General features: G+C 44.2%; 1 protein-coding gene, 4 non-coding genes and 2 pseudogenes across 5 annotated transcripts; 4 read left to right on the top strand and 3 right to left on the bottom strand.

The window, feature by feature from the left end:
• Positions 1–10,035: 10,035 nt before the first annotated feature.
• On the bottom strand, positions 10,036–11,879 carry LOC119300153 (annotated as a pseudogene).
• A 169-nt stretch (positions 11,880–12,048) lies between these two features.
• On the bottom strand, positions 12,049–15,450 carry LOC119300152 (annotated as a pseudogene).
• LOC119303391 lies at positions 15,109–16,716 on the bottom strand. The gene is made up of 2 exons (XM_037580517.1): positions 16,327–16,716; positions 15,109–16,000 (listed from the first exon to the last, which is right to left on the bottom strand). The coding sequence occupies exons 1-2, from the start codon at positions 16,696–16,698 to the stop codon at positions 15,677–15,679; spliced, it is 696 nt and encodes a 231-aa protein (XP_037436414.1). The 5' UTR covers positions 16,699–16,716; the 3' UTR covers positions 15,109–15,676.
• Positions 16,717–17,373: 657 nt separating this feature from the next.
• On the top strand, positions 17,374–17,464 carry LOC119304769. Its single transcript, XR_005148477.1, has one exon. It is a non-coding gene; the product is annotated as a small nucleolar RNA SNOR75 (small nucleolar RNA).
• A 108-nt stretch (positions 17,465–17,572) lies between these two features.
• LOC119304761 lies at positions 17,573–17,659 on the top strand. The gene has a single exon (XR_005148469.1). It is a non-coding gene; the product is annotated as a small nucleolar RNA SNOR75 (small nucleolar RNA).
• A 69-nt stretch (positions 17,660–17,728) lies between these two features.
• LOC119304529 lies at positions 17,729–17,795 on the top strand. The gene has a single exon (XR_005148342.1). It is a non-coding gene; the product is annotated as a small nucleolar RNA Z105 (small nucleolar RNA).
• A 104-nt stretch (positions 17,796–17,899) lies between these two features.
• LOC119304504 lies at positions 17,900–17,980 on the top strand. The gene has a single exon (XR_005148319.1). It is a non-coding gene; the product is annotated as a small nucleolar RNA SNORD18 (small nucleolar RNA).
• Positions 17,981–22,429: the final 4,449 nt, after the last annotated feature.

Below are 22,429 nucleotides of genomic sequence, written 5' to 3'. Positions count from 1 at the left end.
CCATCTCGAATTAAACGAGATCCCGATACAATGTTCATGCTCAAAGCTGGCACTAAATAACAATTATTAAGGTTTAAAACTAATCCCGAAGGGAGATGCAGAGGTAGCGTGCCGACGGCGATCACATCGACCTTGGAACCATTCCCGACGCGCATCGTCACCTCATCCTTTGCCAGTTTCCGCTTATTCCGCAGCCCCTGCTTTGAGTTACAAATGTGAGCAACTGCACCGGTATCAAATACCCAGGAGCCACTACAGGCACTAGTAAGGTACACATCAATTACATGTATATCACATATACCTTTTGTTTTGCCGGCCTTCTTATCCGCTAAGTACTTAGGGCAGTTCCGCTTCCAGTGACCGCTTCCCTTGCAGTAAAAGCACTCAGTCTCGGGCTTGGGTCCATTCTTTGGCTTCTTCCCGGCAGCTTGCTTGCCGGGCGCGGCAACCTCCTTGCCGTCCTTCTTGAAGCTCTTTTTACCCTTGCCTTTCTTGAACTTAGTGGTTTTATTGACCATCAACACTTGATGTTCCTTCCTGACTTCTACCTCCGCTGATTTCAGCATAGCAAATACTTCAGGAATGGTCTTTTCCATCCCCTGCATATTGAAGTTCATCACAAAGCTCTTGTAGCTTGGTGGAAGAGACTGGAGGATTCTGTCAATGACCGCATCATCCGGGAGATTAACTCCCAGCTGAGTCAAGCGGTTATGCAACCCAGACATAGTGAGTATGTGCTCACTGACAGAATTGTTTTCCTCCATCTTACAGCTGAAGAATTTATCGGAGACTTCATATCTCTCGACCCGGGCATGAGCTTGGAAAACCATTTTCAGCTCTTCGAACATCTCATATGCTCCATGTCTCTCAAAACGCTTTTGGAGTCCCGGCTCTAGGCTGTAAAGCATGCCGCACTGAACGAGGGAGTAGTCATCGAAACGTGCCTGCCAAGCGTTCATAACGTCTTGTTCCGCAGGGAGAACGGGTGCGTCACCAAGCGGTGCTTGTAGGACATAATCTTTCTTGGCAGCTATGAGGATGATCCTCAGGTTCCGGACCCAGTCCGTATAGTTGCTGCCATCGTCTTTCAGCTTAGTTTTCTCTAGGAACGCGTTGAAGTTGAGGACTACGTTGGCCATTTGATCTACAAGACATATTGCAAAGATTTTAGACTAAGTTCATGATATTAAGTTCAACTAATCAAATTATTAGTGAACTCCCACTTAGATTAGACATCCCTCTAGTCATCTAAGTATTACATGATCCGAGTTAAACTAGACCGTGTCCGATCATCACGTGAGACGGACTAGTCAACATCGGTGAACATCTTCATGTTGATCGTATCTTCTATACGACTCATGCTCGACCTTTCGGTCTTCTGTGTTCCGAGGCCATGTCTGTACATGCTAGGCTCGTCAAGTCAACCTAAGTGTTTGCATGTGTAAATCTGTCTTACACCCGTTGTATGTGAACGTCTGAATAAAACACCCGATCATCACGTGGTGTTTTGAAACAGCGAACTGTCGCAACGGTGCACAGTTAGGGGGAACACTTCTTGAATTCATTGTGAGGGATCATCTTATTTACTACCGTCGTTCTAAGTAAACAAGATGCAAAACATGATAAACATCACATGCAATCAAATAATAAACGTGACATGATATGGCCAATATCACACAGCTCCTTTGATCTCCATCTTGGGGCTCCATGATCATCCTGTCACCGGCTAGACACCATGATCTCCATCATCGTGTCTCCATGAAGTTGCTCGCCAATTATTACTTCTACTACTATGGCTAACGCGTTTAGCAATAAAGTAAAGTAATTACATGGCGTTTCTTGATGACACGCAGGTCATATAAAAGAATAAAGACAACTCCTATGGCTCCTGCCGGTTGTCATACTCATCGACATGCAAGTCGTGAATCCTATTACAATAGCATGAACATCTCATACATCACATATAGATCATTCATCATTCATCACAACTTTGGCCATATCATATCACAAACCACTTGCTGCAAAAACAAGTTAGACGTCCTCTAATTGTTGTTGCAAGTTTTACGTGGCTGAATTAGGGTTCTAGCAAGAACGTTTTCTTACCTACGTTAAAGCCACAACGTGATTTGTCAACTTCTATTTACCCTTCATAAGGACCCTGTTCATCGATTCCGCTCCAACTAAAGTAGGAGAGACAGACACCCGCCAGCCACCTTATGCAACTAGTGCATGTTAGTCGATGGAACCGGTCTCACGTAAGCGTACGTGTAAGGTTGGTCCGGGCCGCTTCATCCCATAATACCGCTGAAGCAAGAAAGGACTAGTAACGGCAAGAAAGTTGACAAATCTATGCCCACAACAAATTGTGTTCTACTCGCGCAAGAAGAACTACGCATAGACCTAGCTCATGATGCCACTGTTGGGGAACGTTGCAGAAAACAAAAATTTTCCTACTCGTTTCACCAAGATCATCTAGGAGTTCATCTAGCAACGAGTGATTAGATGCATCTACATACCTTTGTAGATCGCGAGCGGAAGCGTTCAAAAGAACGGTGATGATGTAGTCGTACTCGACGTGATCCAAATCACCGATGACCAGCGCCGAACGGACGGCACCTCCGCGTTCAACACACGTACGGGACGGGAGACGTCTCCTCCTTCTTGATCCAGCAAGGGGGAAGGAGAGGTTGATGAAGATCCAGCAGCACGACGGCGTGGTGGTGGATGCAGGGCGTCACAGCAGCAGGGCTTCGCCGAGACTACAAGGGAGAGACGTAACGGGGGGAGGTGGAGGCGCCAGGGGCTGGTGTATGAAGTCCCTCCTCTCCCCCACTATATATAGGGGTGCCAAGGGGGGGTGGTGCGCAGCCTAGGAGATCCAATCTCCTAGGGCCGGCGGCCAAGGGGAGGTTTCCCTCCCCCCCAAGGCACCTAGGGGTGCCTTCCACCACTAGGACTCCTCCTAGGGGGAAACCCTAGGCGCATGGGCCTATAGGGGCTGGTGCCCTTGGCCCATCTAGGCCAAGGCGCACCCCCTACAGCCCATGTGGCCCCCCCGGGACAGGTGGCCCCACCCGGTGGACCCCCGGGACCCTTCCGGTGGTCCCGGTACAATACCGATAACCCCGAAACTTGTCCCGGTGCCCGAAATAGCACTTCCTATATATAATTCTTTACCTCCGGACCATTCCGGAACTCCTCGTGACATCCGGGATCTCATCCGGGACTCCGAACAACATTCGGGTTTCTGCATATACATATCTTCATAACCCTAGCGTCACCGAACCTTAAGTGTGTAGACCCTACGGGTTCGGGAGACAAGCAGACATGACCGAGACGACTCTCCGGTCAATAACCAACAGCGGGATCTGGATACCCATGTTGGCTCCCACATGCTCCACGATGATCTCATCGGATGAACCACGATGTCGAGGATTCTATCAACCCCGTACGCTATTCCCTTTGTCTATCGATATGTTACTTGCCTGAGATTCGATCGTTGGTATCCCAATACCTCGTTCAATCTCGTTACCGGCAAGTCACTTTACTCGTACCGTAATGCATGATCCCGTGACCAGACACTTGGTCACTCTGAGCTCATTATGATGATGCATTACCGAGTGGGCCCAGTGATACCTCTCCGTCATACGGAGTGACAAATCCCAGTCTTGATCCATGTCACCCAACAGACACTTTCGGAGATACCCGTAGTCTACCTTTATAGTCACCCAGTTACGTTGTGACGTTTGGCATACCCAAAGCACTCCTACGGTATCCAGGAGTTACACGATCTCATGGTCAAAGGAATAGATACTTGACATTGGAAAACTCTAGCAAACGAACTATACGATCTTGTGCTATGTTTAGGATTGGGTCTTGTCCATCACATCATTCTCCTAATGATGTGATCTCGTTATCAATGACATCCAGTGTCCATAGTCAGGAAACCATGACTATCTGTTGATCAACGAGCTAGTCAACTAGAGGCTCACTAGGGACATGTTGATGTCTGTCATTCACACATGTATTACGATTTCCGGATAACACAATTATAGCATGAATAAAGACAATTATCATGAACAAGGAAATATAATAATAATGCTTTTATTATTGCCTCTAGGGCATATTTCCAACAATCAGCACCAAGACTCCATGGGTGTTAGAATCATTACAGTGTAATCTAGATTATTGACTCTAGTGCAAGTGGGAGACTGAAGGAAATATGCCCTAGAGGCAATAATAAAGTTATTATTTATTTCCTTATATCATGATAAATGTTTATTATTCATGCTAGAATTGTATTAACCGGAAACATAATACATGTGTGAATACATAGACAAACAGAGTGTCACTAGTATGCCTCTACTTGACTAGCTCGTTAATCAAAGATGGTTATGTTTCCTAACCATGAACAAAGAGTTGTTATTTGATTAACGAGGTCACATCATTAGTTGAATGATCTGATTGACATGACCCATTCCATTAGCTTAGCACCCGATCGTTTAGTATGTTGCTATTGCTTTCTTCATGACTTATACATGTTCCTATGACTATGAGATTATGCAACTCCCGTTTGCCGGAGGAATACTTTGTGTGCTACCAAACGTCACAACGTAAATGGGTGATTATAAAGGAGCTCTACAGGTGTCTCCAAAGGTAGATGTTGGGTTGGCGTATTTCGAGATTAGGATTTGTCACTCCGATTGTCGGAGAGGTATCTCTGGGCCCTCTCGGTAATGCACATCACATAAGCCTTGCAAGCATTGCAACTAATGAGTTAGTTGCTGGATGATGTATTACAGAACGAGTAAAGAGACTTGCCGGTAACGAGATTGAACTAGGTATTGGATACCGACGATCGAATCTCGGGCAAGTAACATACCGATGACAAAGGGAACAACGTATGTTGTTATGCGGTCTGACCGATAAAGATCTTCGTAGAATATGTAGGAGCCAATATGGGCATCCAGGTCCCGCTATTGGTTATTGACCGGAGATGTGTCTCAGTCATGTCTACATTATTCTCGAACCGTAGGGTCCGCACGCTTAACGTTACGATGACAGTTATTATGAGTTTATGCATTTTGATGTACCGAAGTTAGTTCGGAGTCCCGGATGTGATCACGGACATGACGAGGAGTCTCGAAATGGTCGAGACATATAGATTGATATATTGGAAGCCTATGTTTGGATATCGAAAGTGTTCTGGGTGAAATCGGGATTTTACCGGAGTACCGGGAGGTTACCGGAACCCCCCGGGAGCTATATGGGCCTTAGTGGGCTTTAGTGGAAAGAAGAAAGGGGCAGCCCAAGGTGGTCGCGCGCCTCCCCCCTCCCCTAGTCCTATTAGGACTAGGAGAGGTGGCCGCCCCCCCTCTCTCTCCTTCCCCCCCCTTAAGGAATCCTATTCCAACTAGGGTTGGGGGGGGGGGGAATCCTACTCCCAGAGGGAGTAGGACTCTCCTGGCGCGCCCTCCTTGGCCGGCCAGCCCCTCCCCCTTGGCTCCTTTATATACAGGGGCTGGGGGCACCTCTAGACACACAAGTTGATCCTTGAGACCGTTCCTTAGCCGTGTGCGGTGCCCCCTGCCACCATATTCCACCTCGATCATATCGTTGTAGTGCTTAGGCGAAGCCCTGCGTCGGTAGAACATCAAGATCATCACCACGCCGTCGTGCTGACGGAACTCTTCCCCGACGCTTTGCTGGATCGGAGCCCGGGGATCGTCATCGAGCTGTACGTGTGCTAAGAACTCGGAGGTGCCGGAGTAATGGTGCTTGGATCGGTCGGATCGGGAAGACGTACGACTACTTCCTCTATGTTGTGTCAACGCTTCCGCAGTCGGTCTGCGTGGGTACGTAGACAACACTCTCCCTTCTCGTTGCTATGCATCACCATGATCTTGCGTGTGCGTAGGAATTTTTTTGAAATTACTACGTTCCCCAACATGTAGTGGGATGTTTCTCGCTGGACATCTCTTGCTCTCCCAGACAACTAGCCAGCCGTTGCGCGTTTGCCACATCGTACCCCCAAGCTATCAAACAGTATTGCTAACACCTGCATATTTGGCTTCACACAAAACTTTAGATCTCATGTTGAATCTAACATCATATACTGAGTATGAAAACATTTAGAAACATGTTGATAGTAATAATGATATAATATATGATTTTGTCTACACCCGAGCATCCTTTCTAGCAGAATGCTCGGGTGTTGCCATAGAACAATATAAGAGAAATGCATTCAACGAAGTGTTTCATCTTAATATTAATATGTATAATGCAAGGGAGGGTGATATGCCCCAATAGCAACATGTGTCATTAGTTGGTCGATGTGGGAAGTGTGATACTCTTGTTCTTATCTATGTCTTTGATAATGTGGATCGAGGTCCTCGCTTCCTCCTTCTATGTGCATGACATCTCTTTATCCTCGTGGGTTTACTCTTCTATGTCCATCACGTCTCTTTCACCTCATTGTGTCTCCTACATCATCACCTCATAAGGTGACTCGTGCTTGTCTCCTAGTTTTTTTGTACTTTTTGCGAACCCCTTGGTGTGTACTCTCATATATTCATAGTAAAATTAAGGAATAAATACGAATGGCGAAAAATACCTCATAATTGCCACAGATGATTGTGGAGTAAAGTAAGAAACCACACATAGTTGCATGAGACCAAGAAAATATCAAGTCTGTATGATTTATTAACTAATTTAAAATATTCTTAGATGAAATGACAAACATTTTTGTAGTCATTCCATTCCATGGAGGGCAAGTCAGCTTACATGTTTTGAGACATCAAATCGCTCCGCTGTTGTTCGCTAAAAAAAATGTATCCAGTAATTATCCTTCCACATGTTGTTGCCCAACCACTGGACCTTCCTTGTCGCGAAGTAAGTTCCTAATTGTAGATGAATTCCTTAATCGTCATCTTAAAAATCCAGTTAATACAAGATATATAGCGTAATTGCAGAAACAATGTTAAGGCAAAAAACTGGTGCATAACAGGGGTAGGTTCTTTTGAGCACATATCACCTAGCTTCTGGTCAAATAGCTTTAATTGGACCTGCAAGGGCTCACGTTAAATTACTAAATATTATATTTGCAACAAAAAAATCAACAACTTCGAATATGTTAAGGCATGTACACTGTCATCGGAAAATTCAAGAAAGGAAGCAGCCAAAGATGACACTAATACTATGACACAACTTATATGTTAAGTACTATATGCCGTAAACTTGAATAGCATGTGAAACTACGAGATAGCAGTGACATTAAGCCATGCATGTGCACTTAAGATTACATCAGAGACGGTGATGGACGCTGTTTTATTTCATGAAATTCATTGCATAAAAAGGGGATATCTATCTACTGTTATTATTCATTGTGCGATATGATGGAGAAATAAACATAGTGGAATCTTTGATAAAGCCAGATGTCAGGACTTCGTGCAAGATACTGATTTAAATAATTGTAGTTATAAATTATAAATCATGTGACCTTGAGCAGCAGTAAGACATGCTTCTGCAGATCAGATAATAATTCAACATTGAGCATGAATCCATGAACCACAAAAAAACAACATGTTTCTTTTACTAACAAGAAAACACAAGTTGATCAACACATAGAAAATTGTGGTAAGTATACTTCATACCCAAGTGGTTTGCATTAGCCTGATAGTATGTGTTTCTAATAGATATTGCTTATCACTCATGTCAATTGATGCTCTCCTTCAGCTTAGGGCCTTCCATTTTCTCGTGCCACCACACATGTCACCTAAATCCAAATGGATGAAATACTGTTCAAGGGAATACATTCTTCATAAGCTTGACAAAGGAAGTAACACTAATATAAAATAATTGTAAGCCTAATTGGGAACTATTTCAGAAATAAAATAAAATAAAATAAAATAAAGTCAGCACTCTTGTATTCTTGGTATGCAATATGGCATGTAAACAGTCGATGAGATATTAGAAGTGATAAAAATATATGTGTGGATCTAGTCAAGTTTGTCCTATTTGCGTGCCATGCATGTGCAGTTTATTAATCTTGAAAGAGATTAAAAGCGATTATATTGACATTGTAAGCAAGATCCGACCTTGAATTAAGGCTTTGAATTAACACTGTAAGCAAGATAATGTTTATGTAAGAGCATATCATTTTGCTATGCTCCGAGGAGCAAACACACCTACATGTGATAGATAGTTTCATGTCGGCAAATAAATGTGCATTCAATAGTACAATAGTTGGTATTCTGACTTGGATTCCAAGTTTTGCTTGCTTTATTGAATCTCTAAAATGAAGGGATGAATGTGTTCTCTTTTTGAATAGTATGTTATCTGATTTAGCAATGCCCGTCACTTTGGAACCTGTTGTTACCCAGAAATACTACAGAAATCTAGAAACTGCCATTTTCTTTGCACCCACCAGATTCCAAAATATAGTTAGCTATAGAATAATAAGATAGTAGGAGGAAACACACACTAAAAATAAATTAGCAAACATAAGTACATTTGATTAAGCCAAGGGAGCATGATTTCTTTGATCGATGCAAGCCTCATAATAAGTTAAGAAACTAAACATTTAAAACTGGACAAAATACTACAGAAAACAATCCAAGCAATCCTACTTTACTATTGAGGCACACATATAAGCGGTTGTTCTCATGCAAACTGAAGCACTCCCTCCGTTCGGAAATACTTGTCATCAAAATGGATAAAAGGAGATGTATCTAAACATATTTTAGTTCTAGATACATCCCTTTATATTCATTTTGATGACAAGTATTTCCGGACGGAGGGAGTAGTATATATATCCACTTCACCATCTACTATTACAAGATGGCCAAGCCTTTGTCAATCGGATGAACATGATCCAGGCAAGGAGGGCATTAACTAAGAAGATTAGTCAGATGAACATGCTCTAGGATAGGAGGACATTAGCCGAAAAACAAACAAGGAGGATCATGCAAATTGATTCGGTTTTTAGTCGGACGGAGAAAACCCAGCGTGGAGGGGATGGTGGGAGGTGAGGGAGAATAAATCGGTGAGGCGAAAATAAACCTGCGCACCGGGCTACCAACTGCCCCTTTAGGAGTAGAGATAGAGATTAACTACTCTACAACTTTCGTGTTGTAACCATAATTTAATTGTGGTATCCTTATGCTTAAATATTCAAAACAAATAGCAATCACTATTAAATAAATATCATATCACGAAAATAAGTGATTCTCTCCGTTTCCTTTTTCTATTTTCCGTCTAGTGGCTAAAACATAACGTGGTTAAATAAAAATATGCAGGGAACAAAGAATAAACCTGAGTATGGCTGCAATTTACATCATCCTTATGAAGGTGGGCCTATTTTTTTAACACAACTTTTGGTAACCGTTGCAAGTATTTCTTCAATTCAGTAGTGAGGCTCGGCGCCAGCCAGCATATTGAACCTGAAAAATGACGCAACAAACCATAAGCATCTATCCAAGAACCCAAAGAATTTTTTTCTAATTCGTGAGTGGGACTCAACTAAACAACACTTGCCTGTGGTGCCTAGCACCGATGACATGTTAGCCTATATATATCCCTTCCGCCAGGATGGACTGAGTTGCTTTCCACTCCTACTATCTCCACTCCCCCTTCCACCAGATGGACCAAACCGCCTCTCGTCTCTACCATATCTTCCAAGGTTGAATCGGCAAGATGAGAGATGACATCTGATTTGTTATTACCGCAGTTTACCTGTCATAAATTCAGAGAAACATCACTCAATAGATCGCATGGCTGTGTTGTAAATGAACAGGAACCGGTGCGCTAAACATCTGTAAAACCAGGCCTGGTTGTGAGAGCTTAACGATAATACATCAAATCTACCCGGTACCAATATGTAACGATGACATCAATATTAATCAAAAAAATTCACGGCTACGTGTTCCAGACTGAAAATTAAGACAACCCAATAATGCACAAGGAACCAGAGGAGGAGACATGGAGCATCTACCAGTGGGGTCCAACAAATCTAACCAGGTCTCTTCACGCACCTCTCTAGGGTCTTCGGCAGCGACAAGCTTGAACTGCCGCCACTTCCATCTTCGTCGCGCCCCCTGCCTGCTCTGCAGTCTCACCATCCAACTCGTAGTTGGTTCCGAGATCGAATTGCGTCTCGTCGAGCTCGAGCACGAGCCCCTCGCCATGGTCAAGCTTAGCAGCCTCATACACGTCGCGGGGTGTTCTGGAACCTGCCAAGCATACGAACGACGCGGCGTACCCACCGACGCCATACTCGTCGGAGGTGAGTCGGGCGATGGGGGAATCGACCCCGCCAAGATGGGCGGGGTCGTTGACGTAGGCGAGGGCGAGGGCCGGCTCGAGGGGCTCCTCAACCTCCTCGGCATGGCTGACCCAGGCGTGGATGCGCCGGCGGCGCTTGAGTGCGAGGACGTCACGAAAGCGGGTGCAATCATCGAGGCCGTAGAGGCGAACGCGCAGGCGTCGGTGGCGGCGGTGAGGGGTGCGCGGGGGCATCAAAGAAGAGGTTGCGTTGGGCGTTGTTGCAGAGCAGGCGGTGCACGGCGGATGAGTCCCAGCCCACGGTCGAGGCTGGGCCTATATTTTTGTGCGTGCAGGAGAGGACGCGAGAAAATCAATCGTGATGGTAGAAAACGGCAGGTGGGATTGGTGGAGCGAGGTGGTCATAGGAAGAAGTTAATTATGCGATGTAGATTATGATTGTGATTGATTTTGGAGTAATTATTTATGCGATGGAGATTATTAATGCGATTGATTCTGGAGTAAATGGTATGCGATGGAGATTACCATCCTTATGTATAGGAACATTCCCCACCCTTCCTTTTGAATTTATTCTGTTACCAAATCTCTTGGCAGGTTTGAGATTAACTGCCAACCGTGATATGATTTATTCCCGTATGACTTTTATTGCATTACCAAAAATTGATAACCGGCTTAAACCAGTGAGAGGGGAGATTTGTAGATAGATAAAAAACCAGTAGTACGGAGTGGTGGGAGGTGGGACGAAATAAAACCGGACGAAAATAAAACCGGGTGTACAGGCTACCAACTGCTCCATTAGGAGTAGAGATTTTGATGACAAGTATTTTCGAACGGAAGGAGTAGTATATATATCCACTTCACCATCTACTATTACAAGATGGCCAAGCCTTTGTCAATCGGATGAACATGATCCAGGCAAGGAGGGCATTAACTAAGAAGATTAGTCAGATGAACATGCTCTAGGATAGGAGGACATTAGCCGAAAAGCAAACAAGGAGGATCATGCAAATTGATTCGGTTTTTAGTCGGAAGGAGAAAACCCAGCGTGGAGGGGATGGTGGGAGGTGAGGAAGAATAAATCGGTGAGGCGAAAATAAACCTGCGCACCGGGCTACCAACTGCCCCTTTAGGAGTAGAGATAGAGATTAACTACTCTAGAACTTTCGTGTTGTAACCATAATTTAATTGTGGTATCCTTATGCTTAAATATTCAAAACAAATATCAATCACTATTAAATAAATATCATATCACGAAAATAAGTGATTCTCTCCGTTTCCTTTTTCTATTTTCCATCTAGTGGCTAAAACATAACGTGGTTAAATAAAAATATGCAGGGAACAAAGAATAAACCTGAGTATGGCTGCAATTTACATCATCCTTATGAAGGTGGGCCTATTTTTTTAACACAACTTTTGGCAACCGTTGCAAGTATTTCTTCAACTCAGTAGTGAGGCTCGGCGCCAGCCAGCATATTGAACCTGAAAAATGACGCAACAAACCATAAGCATCTATCCAAGAACCCAAAGAATTTTTTTCTAATTCGTGAGTGGGACTCAACTAAACAGCACTTGCCTGTGGTGCCCAGCACCGATGACATGTCAGCCTATATATATCCCTTCCGCCAGGATGGACTGAGTTGCTTTCCACTCCTACTATCTCCACTCCCCCTTCCACCAGATGGACCAAACCGCCTCTCGTCTCTACCATATCTTCCAAGGTTGAATCGGCAAGATGAGAGATGACATCTGATTTGTTACTAGCGCAGTTTACCTGTCATAAGTTCAGAGAAACATCACTTAATAGATCGCATGGCTGTGTTGTAAATGAACAGGAACCGGTGCGCTAAACATCTGTAAAACCAGGCCTGGTCGTGAGAGCTTAACGATAATACATCAAATCTACCCGGTACCAATATGTAACGATGACATCAATATTAATCAAAAAAATTCACGGCTACGTGTTCCAGACTGAAAATTAAGACAACCCAATAATGCACAAGGAACCAGAGGAGGAGACATGGAGCATCTACCAGTGGGGCCCAACAAATCTAACCAGGTCTCTTCACGCACCTCTCTAGGGTCTTCGGCAGCGACAAGCTTGAACTGCCGCCACTTCCATCTTCGTCGCGCCCCTGCCTGCTCTGCAGTCTCACCATCCAGCTCGTAGTAGGTTCCGAGATCGAATTGCGTCTCGTCGAGCTCGAGCACGAGCCCCTCGCCATGGTCAAGCTTAGCAGCCTCATACACGTCGCGGGGTGTTCTGGAACCTGCCAAGCATACGAACGACGCGGCGTACCCACCGACGCCATACTCGTCGGAGGTGAGTCGGGCGATGGGGGAATCGACCCCGCCAAGATGGGCGGGGTCGTTGACGTAGGCGAGGGCGAGGGCCGGCTCGAGGGGCTCCTCAACCTCCTCGGCATGGCTGACACAGGCGTGGATGCGCCGGCGGCGCTTGAGCGCGAGGACGTCACGAAAGCGGGTGCAATCATCGAGGCCGTAGAGGCGAACGCGCAGGGCATCGGTGGCGGCGGCGAGGGGTGCGCGGGGGCATCAAAGAAGAGGTTGCGTTGGGCGTCGTTGCAGAGCAGGCGGTGCGCGGCGGATGAGTCCCAGCCCACGGTCGAGGCTGGGCCTATATTTTTGTGCGTGCAGGAGAGGACGCGAGAAAATCGATCGTGATGGTAGAAAACGGCAGGTGGGATTGGTGGAGCGAGGTGGTCATAGGAAGAAGTTAATTATGCGATGTAGATTATGATTGTGATTGATATTGGAGTAATTATTTATGCGATGGAGATTATTAATGCGATTGATTCTGGAGTAAATGGTATGCGATGGAGATTACCATCCTTATGTATAGGAACATTCCCCCACCCTTCCTTTTGAATTTATTCTGTTACCAAATCTCTTGGCAGGTTTGAGATTAACTGCCGACCGTGATATGATTTATTCCCGTATGACTTTTATTGCATTACCAAAAATTGATAACCGGCTTAAACCAGTGGGAGGGGAGATTTGTAGATAGATAAAAAACCAGTAGTACGGAGTGGTGGGAGGTGGGACGAAATAAAACCGGACGAAAATAAAACCGGGTGTACAGGCTACCAACTGCTCCATTAGGAGTAGAGATATTAGAAAAAAATTCAAACATATAGACTGATAGATAGTACCCATTCTTCAGACTTGAACGGATGAAAACATAGCATGTTGTGGTAATCAATTGTAGTTCACGACAGAAGAGCACGTAATACAGAAAAACCAATCTATTTAACTGGGATGTATTATTACCATATTAGCGGATCTTCTTCTTTTGTGAAACATGCTTCTCTTCCCCATGTTCCAGTATTTCTTCGTCATTTAAACTGCAGATCAGAGCCTCTTTGCCAACTGAATCATAGTAAATTATCCTCTTACCAACAATGGTTTGATAATATACTTGGCCCTATTCAGCACAATAAAATTTCTACTGGGTCGTTGTTGACTTGTTGCCCATTTGTTGATCAATATTGTACATCTATTACTTTGTTTAGGAAAGCAATTTCAACCAGTCATTTTCTTGCAACCTAATGAAATTGAGCAGAAACAAAATTTCAGTTACCTTTCTTAGAGAGTAAAATGGGAAAACCAAAGCTAATCCTTGAACACACCTAACTCGACTAAAACTGTCCAACAGAAATTGAAAAACCACGTACTCCAAACCTCATGCAAGGATACGGATTACATCAGGTAACCTGGTAGGTGCTGTTCCTAGAATTCAGAGTTCCAGGATCCTACGGCAAAAGCCTAATGCCAATCTTATCAGGCCAGCTTAGCATCTTTTTTCAGAAGCGTATTTCCAGCAAGAAGGTTGCATGTAATCCTAATCAGTACTCAGAAGGACAACGTTTTGATCAACAAGTGGTGGCGTTACCGGGCTGTTTTGAGCATTTGCATGAGCCTGGGTGCGGTGCCTGGGTGTCCATATTGGAGTCGATCGGGATCACACCATGTAACACATATCAACAATGAATATCCATATATAAGGCAGTGCCGGAATACTAACAACCAATCAAAACAGTTACTAACGACTCACTGAATTATACGGCTGGTAAAAGGAGGCGAAAAGGTAGTGCCATATAGGACGTTGCCACCGAGGGAAAGGAACAAATCCTTTAGTCTATAGGCCATACTCGTGCCTTCAGTCAGCTATATGTTTGTCGCCCATCGGGACAGATCAAACTCCAACAAACTGACAGTTGGTCAATCCCCACGAGCTTCCTAGCACGAAAGGAACATGAGAAATTAGACACCCTGCACCGTGGGTATGAACAAGAGGAGAAGGATGAATTGTTCTTTTCTTTTCTCTGTCAATGTGGAAAGGAAACCTAGCATGGGCTGACGTACACAGCCAATTGGGCTGCTTCTGGGCCCAATTAACTACATGACCCACAGGTTGCTTTCCGGAGCAGCAGCCCTTTTACATTGGGTGAGGCACGGTGAAAATGACCAAGCGACCGCCAGTGGACAATTGGAAGATCTGGGGCGTCTAACAAATGATCGGACGGCCAAAAGCGGTGAATCGCTGTGGTGGCTTGTAGCTAGCTCAGTTTTATTGTTTTGTAATTAGTCTTTTTGCTAGCAGAACTAGATATTTGCCCGTGTCGCTACGGGGCATAAATATTATATATTATATTACAATACATTATCCCATAATTTACATCTTTATGTTATGTGATTGTGTAAAAAAATACTTAACAAATCTTACCCATGATTTTATTTTGTAATCACTTATTTTGACTTATGAAAGAAAATATAATTTATTTGATAAGTCAATAAAAGATGAGACGATTTTTTTGAACCAAAAAGATGAGATGATTAAGGCGGTTCAAGAAAAACATGTTGGACGAATCACTCCGTCTGGCAGAAAAAGGAACGCTACTCTTTTTTTAAGGGCCAGCACTAGGCGCCGGCGGACCGGCCCAAAATTTCGGCCGGTTCCTCATGCGCCGCTCGATTGAAGTGACCTTAACCGCTCGATCTGCCGGTCCCTCCTTGCTGTTTCGTTTGTCACGAGAGTCAACGAAGGCCCAGATCGGCTCTCCCTTGCGGGCGGCCGCAGCCGCGCGCAATTCTGCTCACCGTCCCGCACGAGTACCTTCGCTGCCGGCCGTCGGCGGCGAAGCTCGCCATGGCATCTTCTCGTTGTAGCTGGTGGCAGCGTCAACGTGGCCGGATGCAACAACTAGTGGTCGACTCCTCGTTGTAGTAGAACGCGCAGCACCGACCGTGTTGTCGGCCGCAGCACCCCGGCGTCACCCCTCACGCCATCGACAACTCGCCTGATGGTTGAAGCTTTTTCTCGTGCCCGTAGAAGCTTTTCCATCACTGGTCGCAGCAAAACACCATCAGCGTCGAATCAGCCATTCAGCCGCCGCCTGCCTTCACACGGTTCCAGCATGTCGAGATGCCGGCTCCAGCAAAATTGGGCGCCGGTTCCAGCTCGCCAACATCGTAGCTCCCCTGTGCGGCGAACGATGCAGCAACCCGGGACTCCTGTTCCAGCAAATTTGGGCGCCCATCCCAGCAAAAATGGACGCCCGTTCCAGCTCTTCGCCCTGCTGATCATAGTAGCTTGCGGCTCATTGCAGCAAAGCAAGCTCGCCGGTTCCAGCTCATCACCATGCTCTGGTTTTGGCTCGCCGTGGGCGTCGGTTTGCACTGAAGTATCTAGCAAAAAGATCTGAAAGCAACAATCCTTCATTGATCGGTTGAATAAAAAAATACTAGGTTCCAGCAAAACGAAACATCGGATGCAGCAGAAAAACAACTAAACATGTAGAATTCCTGTTGTCGATTTGTACCAAAAAAGATGGTTGTTTCCAGCAAAACAAGACATTGGATACAGCAGAAACAACAAAACAGGGAGAACTCGTGTGGTCGATTTGTAGCAAAAAGGATAGCTACTTCCAGCAAAATCAAACACCCAACTCTAGCAAAAGAAAAAAAACGCCGGCGACGAGTGCGCGTTTGGTTCCAGCATATCGCGTGACTGATGGCAGCAATTACCGATGCTGGTTCCAGCAAAATGGCTGGCCGGTTGTAGCAGAGGCTATCGTGGGTTTCAGCACAAAAATCGCCGCATCCGTCGTCCATCTTCACGGCACAGCCACCTCGTTGGTCGTAGTAGTAGGGGCCACTGGTTGCAGCAAACCACCCTCCACTCGTCGTATCAGGTTGCAAAGTGGAAATACCAAGTTGCCGATGTAGCTTTGGCGTCGCGCCTCTTCGCTCGCCGAGAGTCGTGCTCACGCACCTCCGCGGCTTCATGTGTGCAGCCCCGGATTGCCAGCTCGCCACACACGTCTTCCATCGCCGGCAAGCTATTGATTGAAGGTAGGCCAGGGGGAGAGAGAGGTGCATGGGATGAATGGTGGGCATGGAGGGATAAGCAAGAAAAACGAGTGGTGCTTGAGGGGATAAGGAAAAGGAAGCATATGGGGATAAGGAAGAGGGAGCATGTGGGGCCGAGGGGGTGAGGCCACACGTGCGCCGCATGATCGCTTTCGATCGAACGAAGCGTACGCGACTGGCCAAACGTTCCGCCGGCACGCCGCAGGAAACGTTTCCCTTTTTTAAGTAATAAAATAAAGAGAATAAAAGTAAAGACTGGTCAAGTTTCTTTTTCCCCCTTCAGGAAATCAAGTCCAGTCAAATGTTAGCATGGGCCTAGGCGTTGTTTGGAGGCCCAACATGCCCACAAACCAGATTACTAATCGGATCAGAACGCCGTTCACTGGCTGATCCGAGCCGTCCACCCGTCCAACCCCGCTAGGGTTTCCCCCCCTTCAGCACCCAGCCCGTATAAGTACGAGGCAAGAGCCCCCGCCGTCAACAATCTAAGTTCGTCCACACACCGCCGCCGCCGCCGCCGCCGCCGCGAACAGGAGAGCGAGACCGACTCCGCCGCCGCGATGAGGGCCAAGGTTCGTACTGCCCGTCATCTCCCTTCCCTGTTGTTAGCTGCTCCGCGACCGAGGTAGATCTGGACATGTGCTAGTGTTTAGCGAGGGTTTGTTCTCGCCGTTGCTACCGCTCGCTTGCGTAATTAGTGGTTCTCTGTGATGATCAACACTGATTAGATGTCCGATCCAATCCATTCCATTCAACCGTGGGGACAAAAGTGAGGCAAATTTGTCTGAGAGAACCGCTGCTATTTCGACCAGATTTGCTTGCTCTATGAGATCTAATTACTGCCTCTAGTTATGTTAGCCAGATTTATGTTTTTTTTTGGCTGTTTTCGTTTGTCCATTGTTCTCTGTGATGATGAAAACAGATGACGAGTCTGATGTAATCCATTCTATTACACCGTGTGGACAATCGAGGCATTTGTCTGAGAGAACGTTGATTGCTTAGCCATTTGCTTAGCACGGTTTTCCCACTGTTTTTTTGTGTGTGTAAAATTGCGTGGTTGGCATGATGAGGAAGACAATAGTTGTCCGATCTATTTGATGATAAAATCCACCTACTCATTCTGAATGTCAAACTGACTGCAGATCTACTTTGCTTTGCCTAACCTGTTTGTAGATAGCTACGACCTTCTTAGAATAGTTCTCTTTTTGCAATGCCAAATTGGCAGTTTGGGAAATGATGAAGGACAATTGGTCCGTGTTTCTGAAAATCACGTGATGATATCCAATGAAACACTCAATCTTCTGATTCTGAATTACATACTACTTTCTCGTTTCATGTGGAATTATCTCATGTTCCTGCGCATCTAGCACTATGCAATTTGTACTGATGATCTGCATTTCGTGTTAATGTGCAGTGGAAGAAGAAGAGGATGAGGAGGCTCAAGAGGAAGCGCCGAAAGATGAGGCAGCGATCCAAGTAGGCGCCTTGGAGGGAGGGGAAGCATCATCTGACATCCAGGCAGCGAAACTCTGAGGGATGATGGCATTGTCCCAGTGATTCCTGATTTGTTATGCGGTTGTGGCTGTGGAAGTTGCCTTACCTGTGTTTGGTCAAATTTAGCTGTTTAATACTAGTCTGGCTATGTTCCAGGACTGAGTTTTATGTAATGTGAGGATTATATGTGTTTGTGACTGAATTTTATGCACCTATTATCCTTGAGGTACTCCGAATTGTGCCTTCTGGCCCTGCATTTGTTGTGTCAGTTATTTTATCTTTTTGCGGTGTGACAGCTCCTTTTCTTTGCTCCTAGATGAACGAATACCAGGAACACTAAAGATATTTGCAGGTTCATTAAGGCCTTCTTTGGTTTGCAGGAATTTCATAGGATAGGATTTTTATAGGAATTTTTCCTTTAGAGCCCTTTGGTTCATAGGAATCATAGGAAAATAAAAAAGAACCTAAACTCAATGGAAAAATTCCTTTGATGTCAACCAAATGACATCTCCTTTCCTATTCCTACTCATAGGATTTGACATACATGCCATCTCATTTCCTACAAAATTCCTATTCCTATGATAATCTTATCCTATGAACCAAAAGAGGCCTAATTTTCTTTTTACCTCACAAGGGAAACAAAAGTTGAACCAGTGACACTTCCAGCATTGGTAGCTGCCAGTGAATTGAAGCCTCAGTTGAACAACTGAACTTGATTTATTGCTTAAGCTCCATGCGGTAATTTGATCTTAGACATGGGAATGAATTGGATGAGATTAACAATGGTGGTCGGTTTGAATGAAACACTAATGAACATCATGGCTCCAAGAACTGATGGCAACAATGTATTCGTTTAGTTATTGTCATTTTCAGCTTTTCTGTATTTGCTGCTATTTCACTGACGATGAGTCTGATTTAATCCATTCTATTACACCCATGTGGACGATTGAAGCAATTCTCAGGGAACATGCTTAGGGTAGTTTTTTTGGGCCTATGGCTGAGTGTGGAAATAAGCTGCCAAGCTCAACCTAAAATTTCATTTTATAAGCCTAACTATAAGTAAGGAGGGGGCAACTTGTTTCCACAGCCAGCCATAAGCTCCAAAAGAACAGGCCCTTAGTCTTTTGAGGGAATTCCTTATTTAACACTCTCTTAAAATTTATTGCCTTATTTGACACTGGATTTATTTTGCTTCCTTATTTAGCACGGTGTCTAAATTTTGTGCCTTTTATAACACTTTTGTCCATTTTAAACCTTAAAGTTGTCACATGACACCTAAAAAGACCTATTTGCCCCTCAGATGATGTGTGACGAAAATTTTATGTGTATGTGTGTATTCAATTCCCAAGCAAAATCAACCGACCCTCGTTGGTCTTGCTGCACCTATGAACCACCGCCGGCACCGGACAGAAAATTATAGCTTAGACCACCGATTGCACGTCGGACACGTGCTATATCTTCACGTTCACCGGTGATGTTAGCGCCTCTTCGTATGCCTCGCCAGTGCATGTACGTAAGCCGCTCATGCCCTTACCACTGTTGAGCAATAAATAATATATACACCCAAAGCTAGCGAAAAAAAAGAGCTTTGATCGATTCTACACAAGTACTTGTACGTGAACATGGCCTGGGCTAGCTCTAGCTGTGCACTGCCCACAAACTTGCATGCGTACGTAAACATGGTCTGTTGATCTGTTCCAGCCCTCACGCGCGCCGCACACGCGCCATGGTTGATGGAAATTTTATATAAAATCTGGCCCCAATTTCCATGAAGTGCTAGTATCGGTGGTGGTTAACAATTCGTACTGCATATTGGAGGACCGGCGCATCAATTTTGACGACCGTATTGAGACTGTATTTGTAAGTTTCGGAACCATATTGAGACAGTTCATGAGTTAGAGGACAGTTCTGAACATCGTCAACTACTTTAGAGACCACATAATGCATTTTATTTGAAATTTTTGGTCACATGCCCACGAGGGGCAAATAGGTCTTTTCATGTGTCATTTAACACTGTTAAGGCTTAAAATGGACAGAAGTGTTATAAAGGGCATAAAATTTAGACAAGGTGTTATATAAGGAAGAAATAGTTTTACAGTGTTAAATAGGGAAACAAAATTTAAAATAGTGTTATATAAGGAATTTTCTCTAGTCTTTTAACTTTACTATTCCAATTTTGGTTTACTAACTCATATTCTTGAATGTCAAATGCATATATAAGTAGTCCTTTTTGTTACAATCTTGTCATTTGCCAAATACTAGATTGCAGGACATGTCCTTATTTAACAAAACTGATCACACACAATGAGAATTAAATCCGGACACCCAATACTCTTGTTTCCAACAAATAAAGTACATTGCATTTGGTGTCCTGCCTTGCACTCTACATGTAAATTATATTGTACATTGCGTTTGAAATAATGTGCAGTGGAAGAACAAGAGAATGACGAGGCTCAAGAGGAAGTGCCAAAAGATGAGGCAACGATCAAAGTAGGTGAGCAACCAGGATGCGAAGCTTTGATTAAGTCTTGGTCAATTCCTGATGCCGCGTCCTCTTGAATCCTGATATGTTTTGGTGATTCTGGTTGTGGCAAATGTGGATCTTTTGTAATCACTCATTAAATATCCTGAACTTTAAAAATATAATTTGCCACTACCTTGCTCTCTCAACGAATTGATTGGTTGCGGTCGGCTTGCAAGTCTTTCCTGACACGACAGTTTCTTCAATCATTTGATTGGTTCAAACCACAAATAACGAGGTGTATCTACCTCTTGTGCCATGTTTACTCACGCGCAACGGCTATTCAACAAAAGTATTGCTAGTTAGTTGTCGGATTGCTAATTAGTTATCTCTTATGTTGTTTTTGTTTCTAATTGCATTTGTGAAGATGCTGGATGCTCCGCTAAAGATAACAATCAGTTCACCCTTGCACGCAGTTTGGTCAGGGATTCTCCCATTCTTCGCATGCACGGAATTTGGAGCAGTTAACTAAGATAGTGCAGACTATTCAGATATGTGAATTATATCATTGGCAGTGCTATTGAAAATAGTTTGCCCATCCAGAATTAAATAAGTTTGAGTCTACATGGAATTATTATTTATATAAAATACACATGGGCTGAAAAAAGTGGAAGGAATCTTTTTAATTGACTTCACATGAGGATGGCAGTCAAGTTAAAGGAGTCATTTATACTTTTCTAGAGTGGCATGGCCTTCTCTCTATGATATGACCCCATGTAATATAAATACCGGGGTCGTCGATGTTTCGCCCTAAGTTGGTGTTGTCCAAAAATATGCTGCATATACATTAGAGTACGTGCGGCCAAGCTACAATGACGAACAGCTATAAAAAAAAGGTAGTTTTTGTTGTTCAAAATACAAAGCGTGCGGGTCAAACAGAGACTGGTGCATTTATTTCAGGAGATAAACAAACGAGTAATAACACTAATCCTTGTGAAGAAGCTAAGGCTCTACACATACATGTTTGGAGGAAAGAGTACAATAAGTAAACTATGAAAACTTTCATGTGCATGGCTACATGAGAGATAGCTGGATGGAGATACTATTATCAAGGAGACCAAGTAATTAAGGGTCTGTATAGGTCTTAGTCGAAGTCTCAGTCAGATGACATCATCCAACAATAGCCCAGCCCATTTTTAATTTATCATTTAGTCTGCTACTTTTCTAGCGCTGTTGGGCCGGCCATGCTATTGCGTCTAATGCCTTTTGTCATTTTCTTGGTTGCTCTGTGCTTTTCAGCCAGCCATTTTTTGACTCTATCGAGAGTTTTTGGAGATGCTGCTTGTTCTTGCACAATGACCGGGCCATTAGTAATTACTAAGTTTGCATGATTTTCCTTCCATCCTTTTTTTGCTGTTTTTGTTTGGTTTTTCTGTTTTTCCTATTGTTTGTTAAATGTTTAATGTTCATTTCCTTTGAAAATTAGTTATTGGCTCACTGTAAAAAAGAAATGGTAGCATTTTGTTTACATTTATCATATTTTTTTGGAAAAAGTGCTTGTTTATTCTTAAAATTATTCATCGTGTGTTGGAAAAAATGTTCCTAGAAAACATCATGTATTTTAAAAAATGTTCACCATGCGTTTACAAAAGAAAAGATATGAAACGGTGACCCTAGTGGCATATATGCAACTGCCCCCCCTCCTAACAAAAACATCACTGGGTTGTAGTCATGTTGAAGACATGCAATTGCAGTAGGGAGCGGCACTTGCAATTGTGTGTCTAGGGGCAGACATGCAGCTAT

Source organism: Triticum dicoccoides, chromosome 5A (genome assembly GCF_002162155.2).
Source record: "Triticum dicoccoides isolate Atlit2015 ecotype Zavitan chromosome 5A, WEW_v2.0, whole genome shotgun sequence".
In the NCBI taxonomy this organism is placed as follows: domain Eukaryota; kingdom Viridiplantae; phylum Streptophyta; class Magnoliopsida; order Poales; family Poaceae; genus Triticum; species Triticum dicoccoides.
The sequence above is the reverse complement of the archived record's forward strand: the minus strand, read 5'-3'. Positions and strand labels throughout refer to the sequence as shown.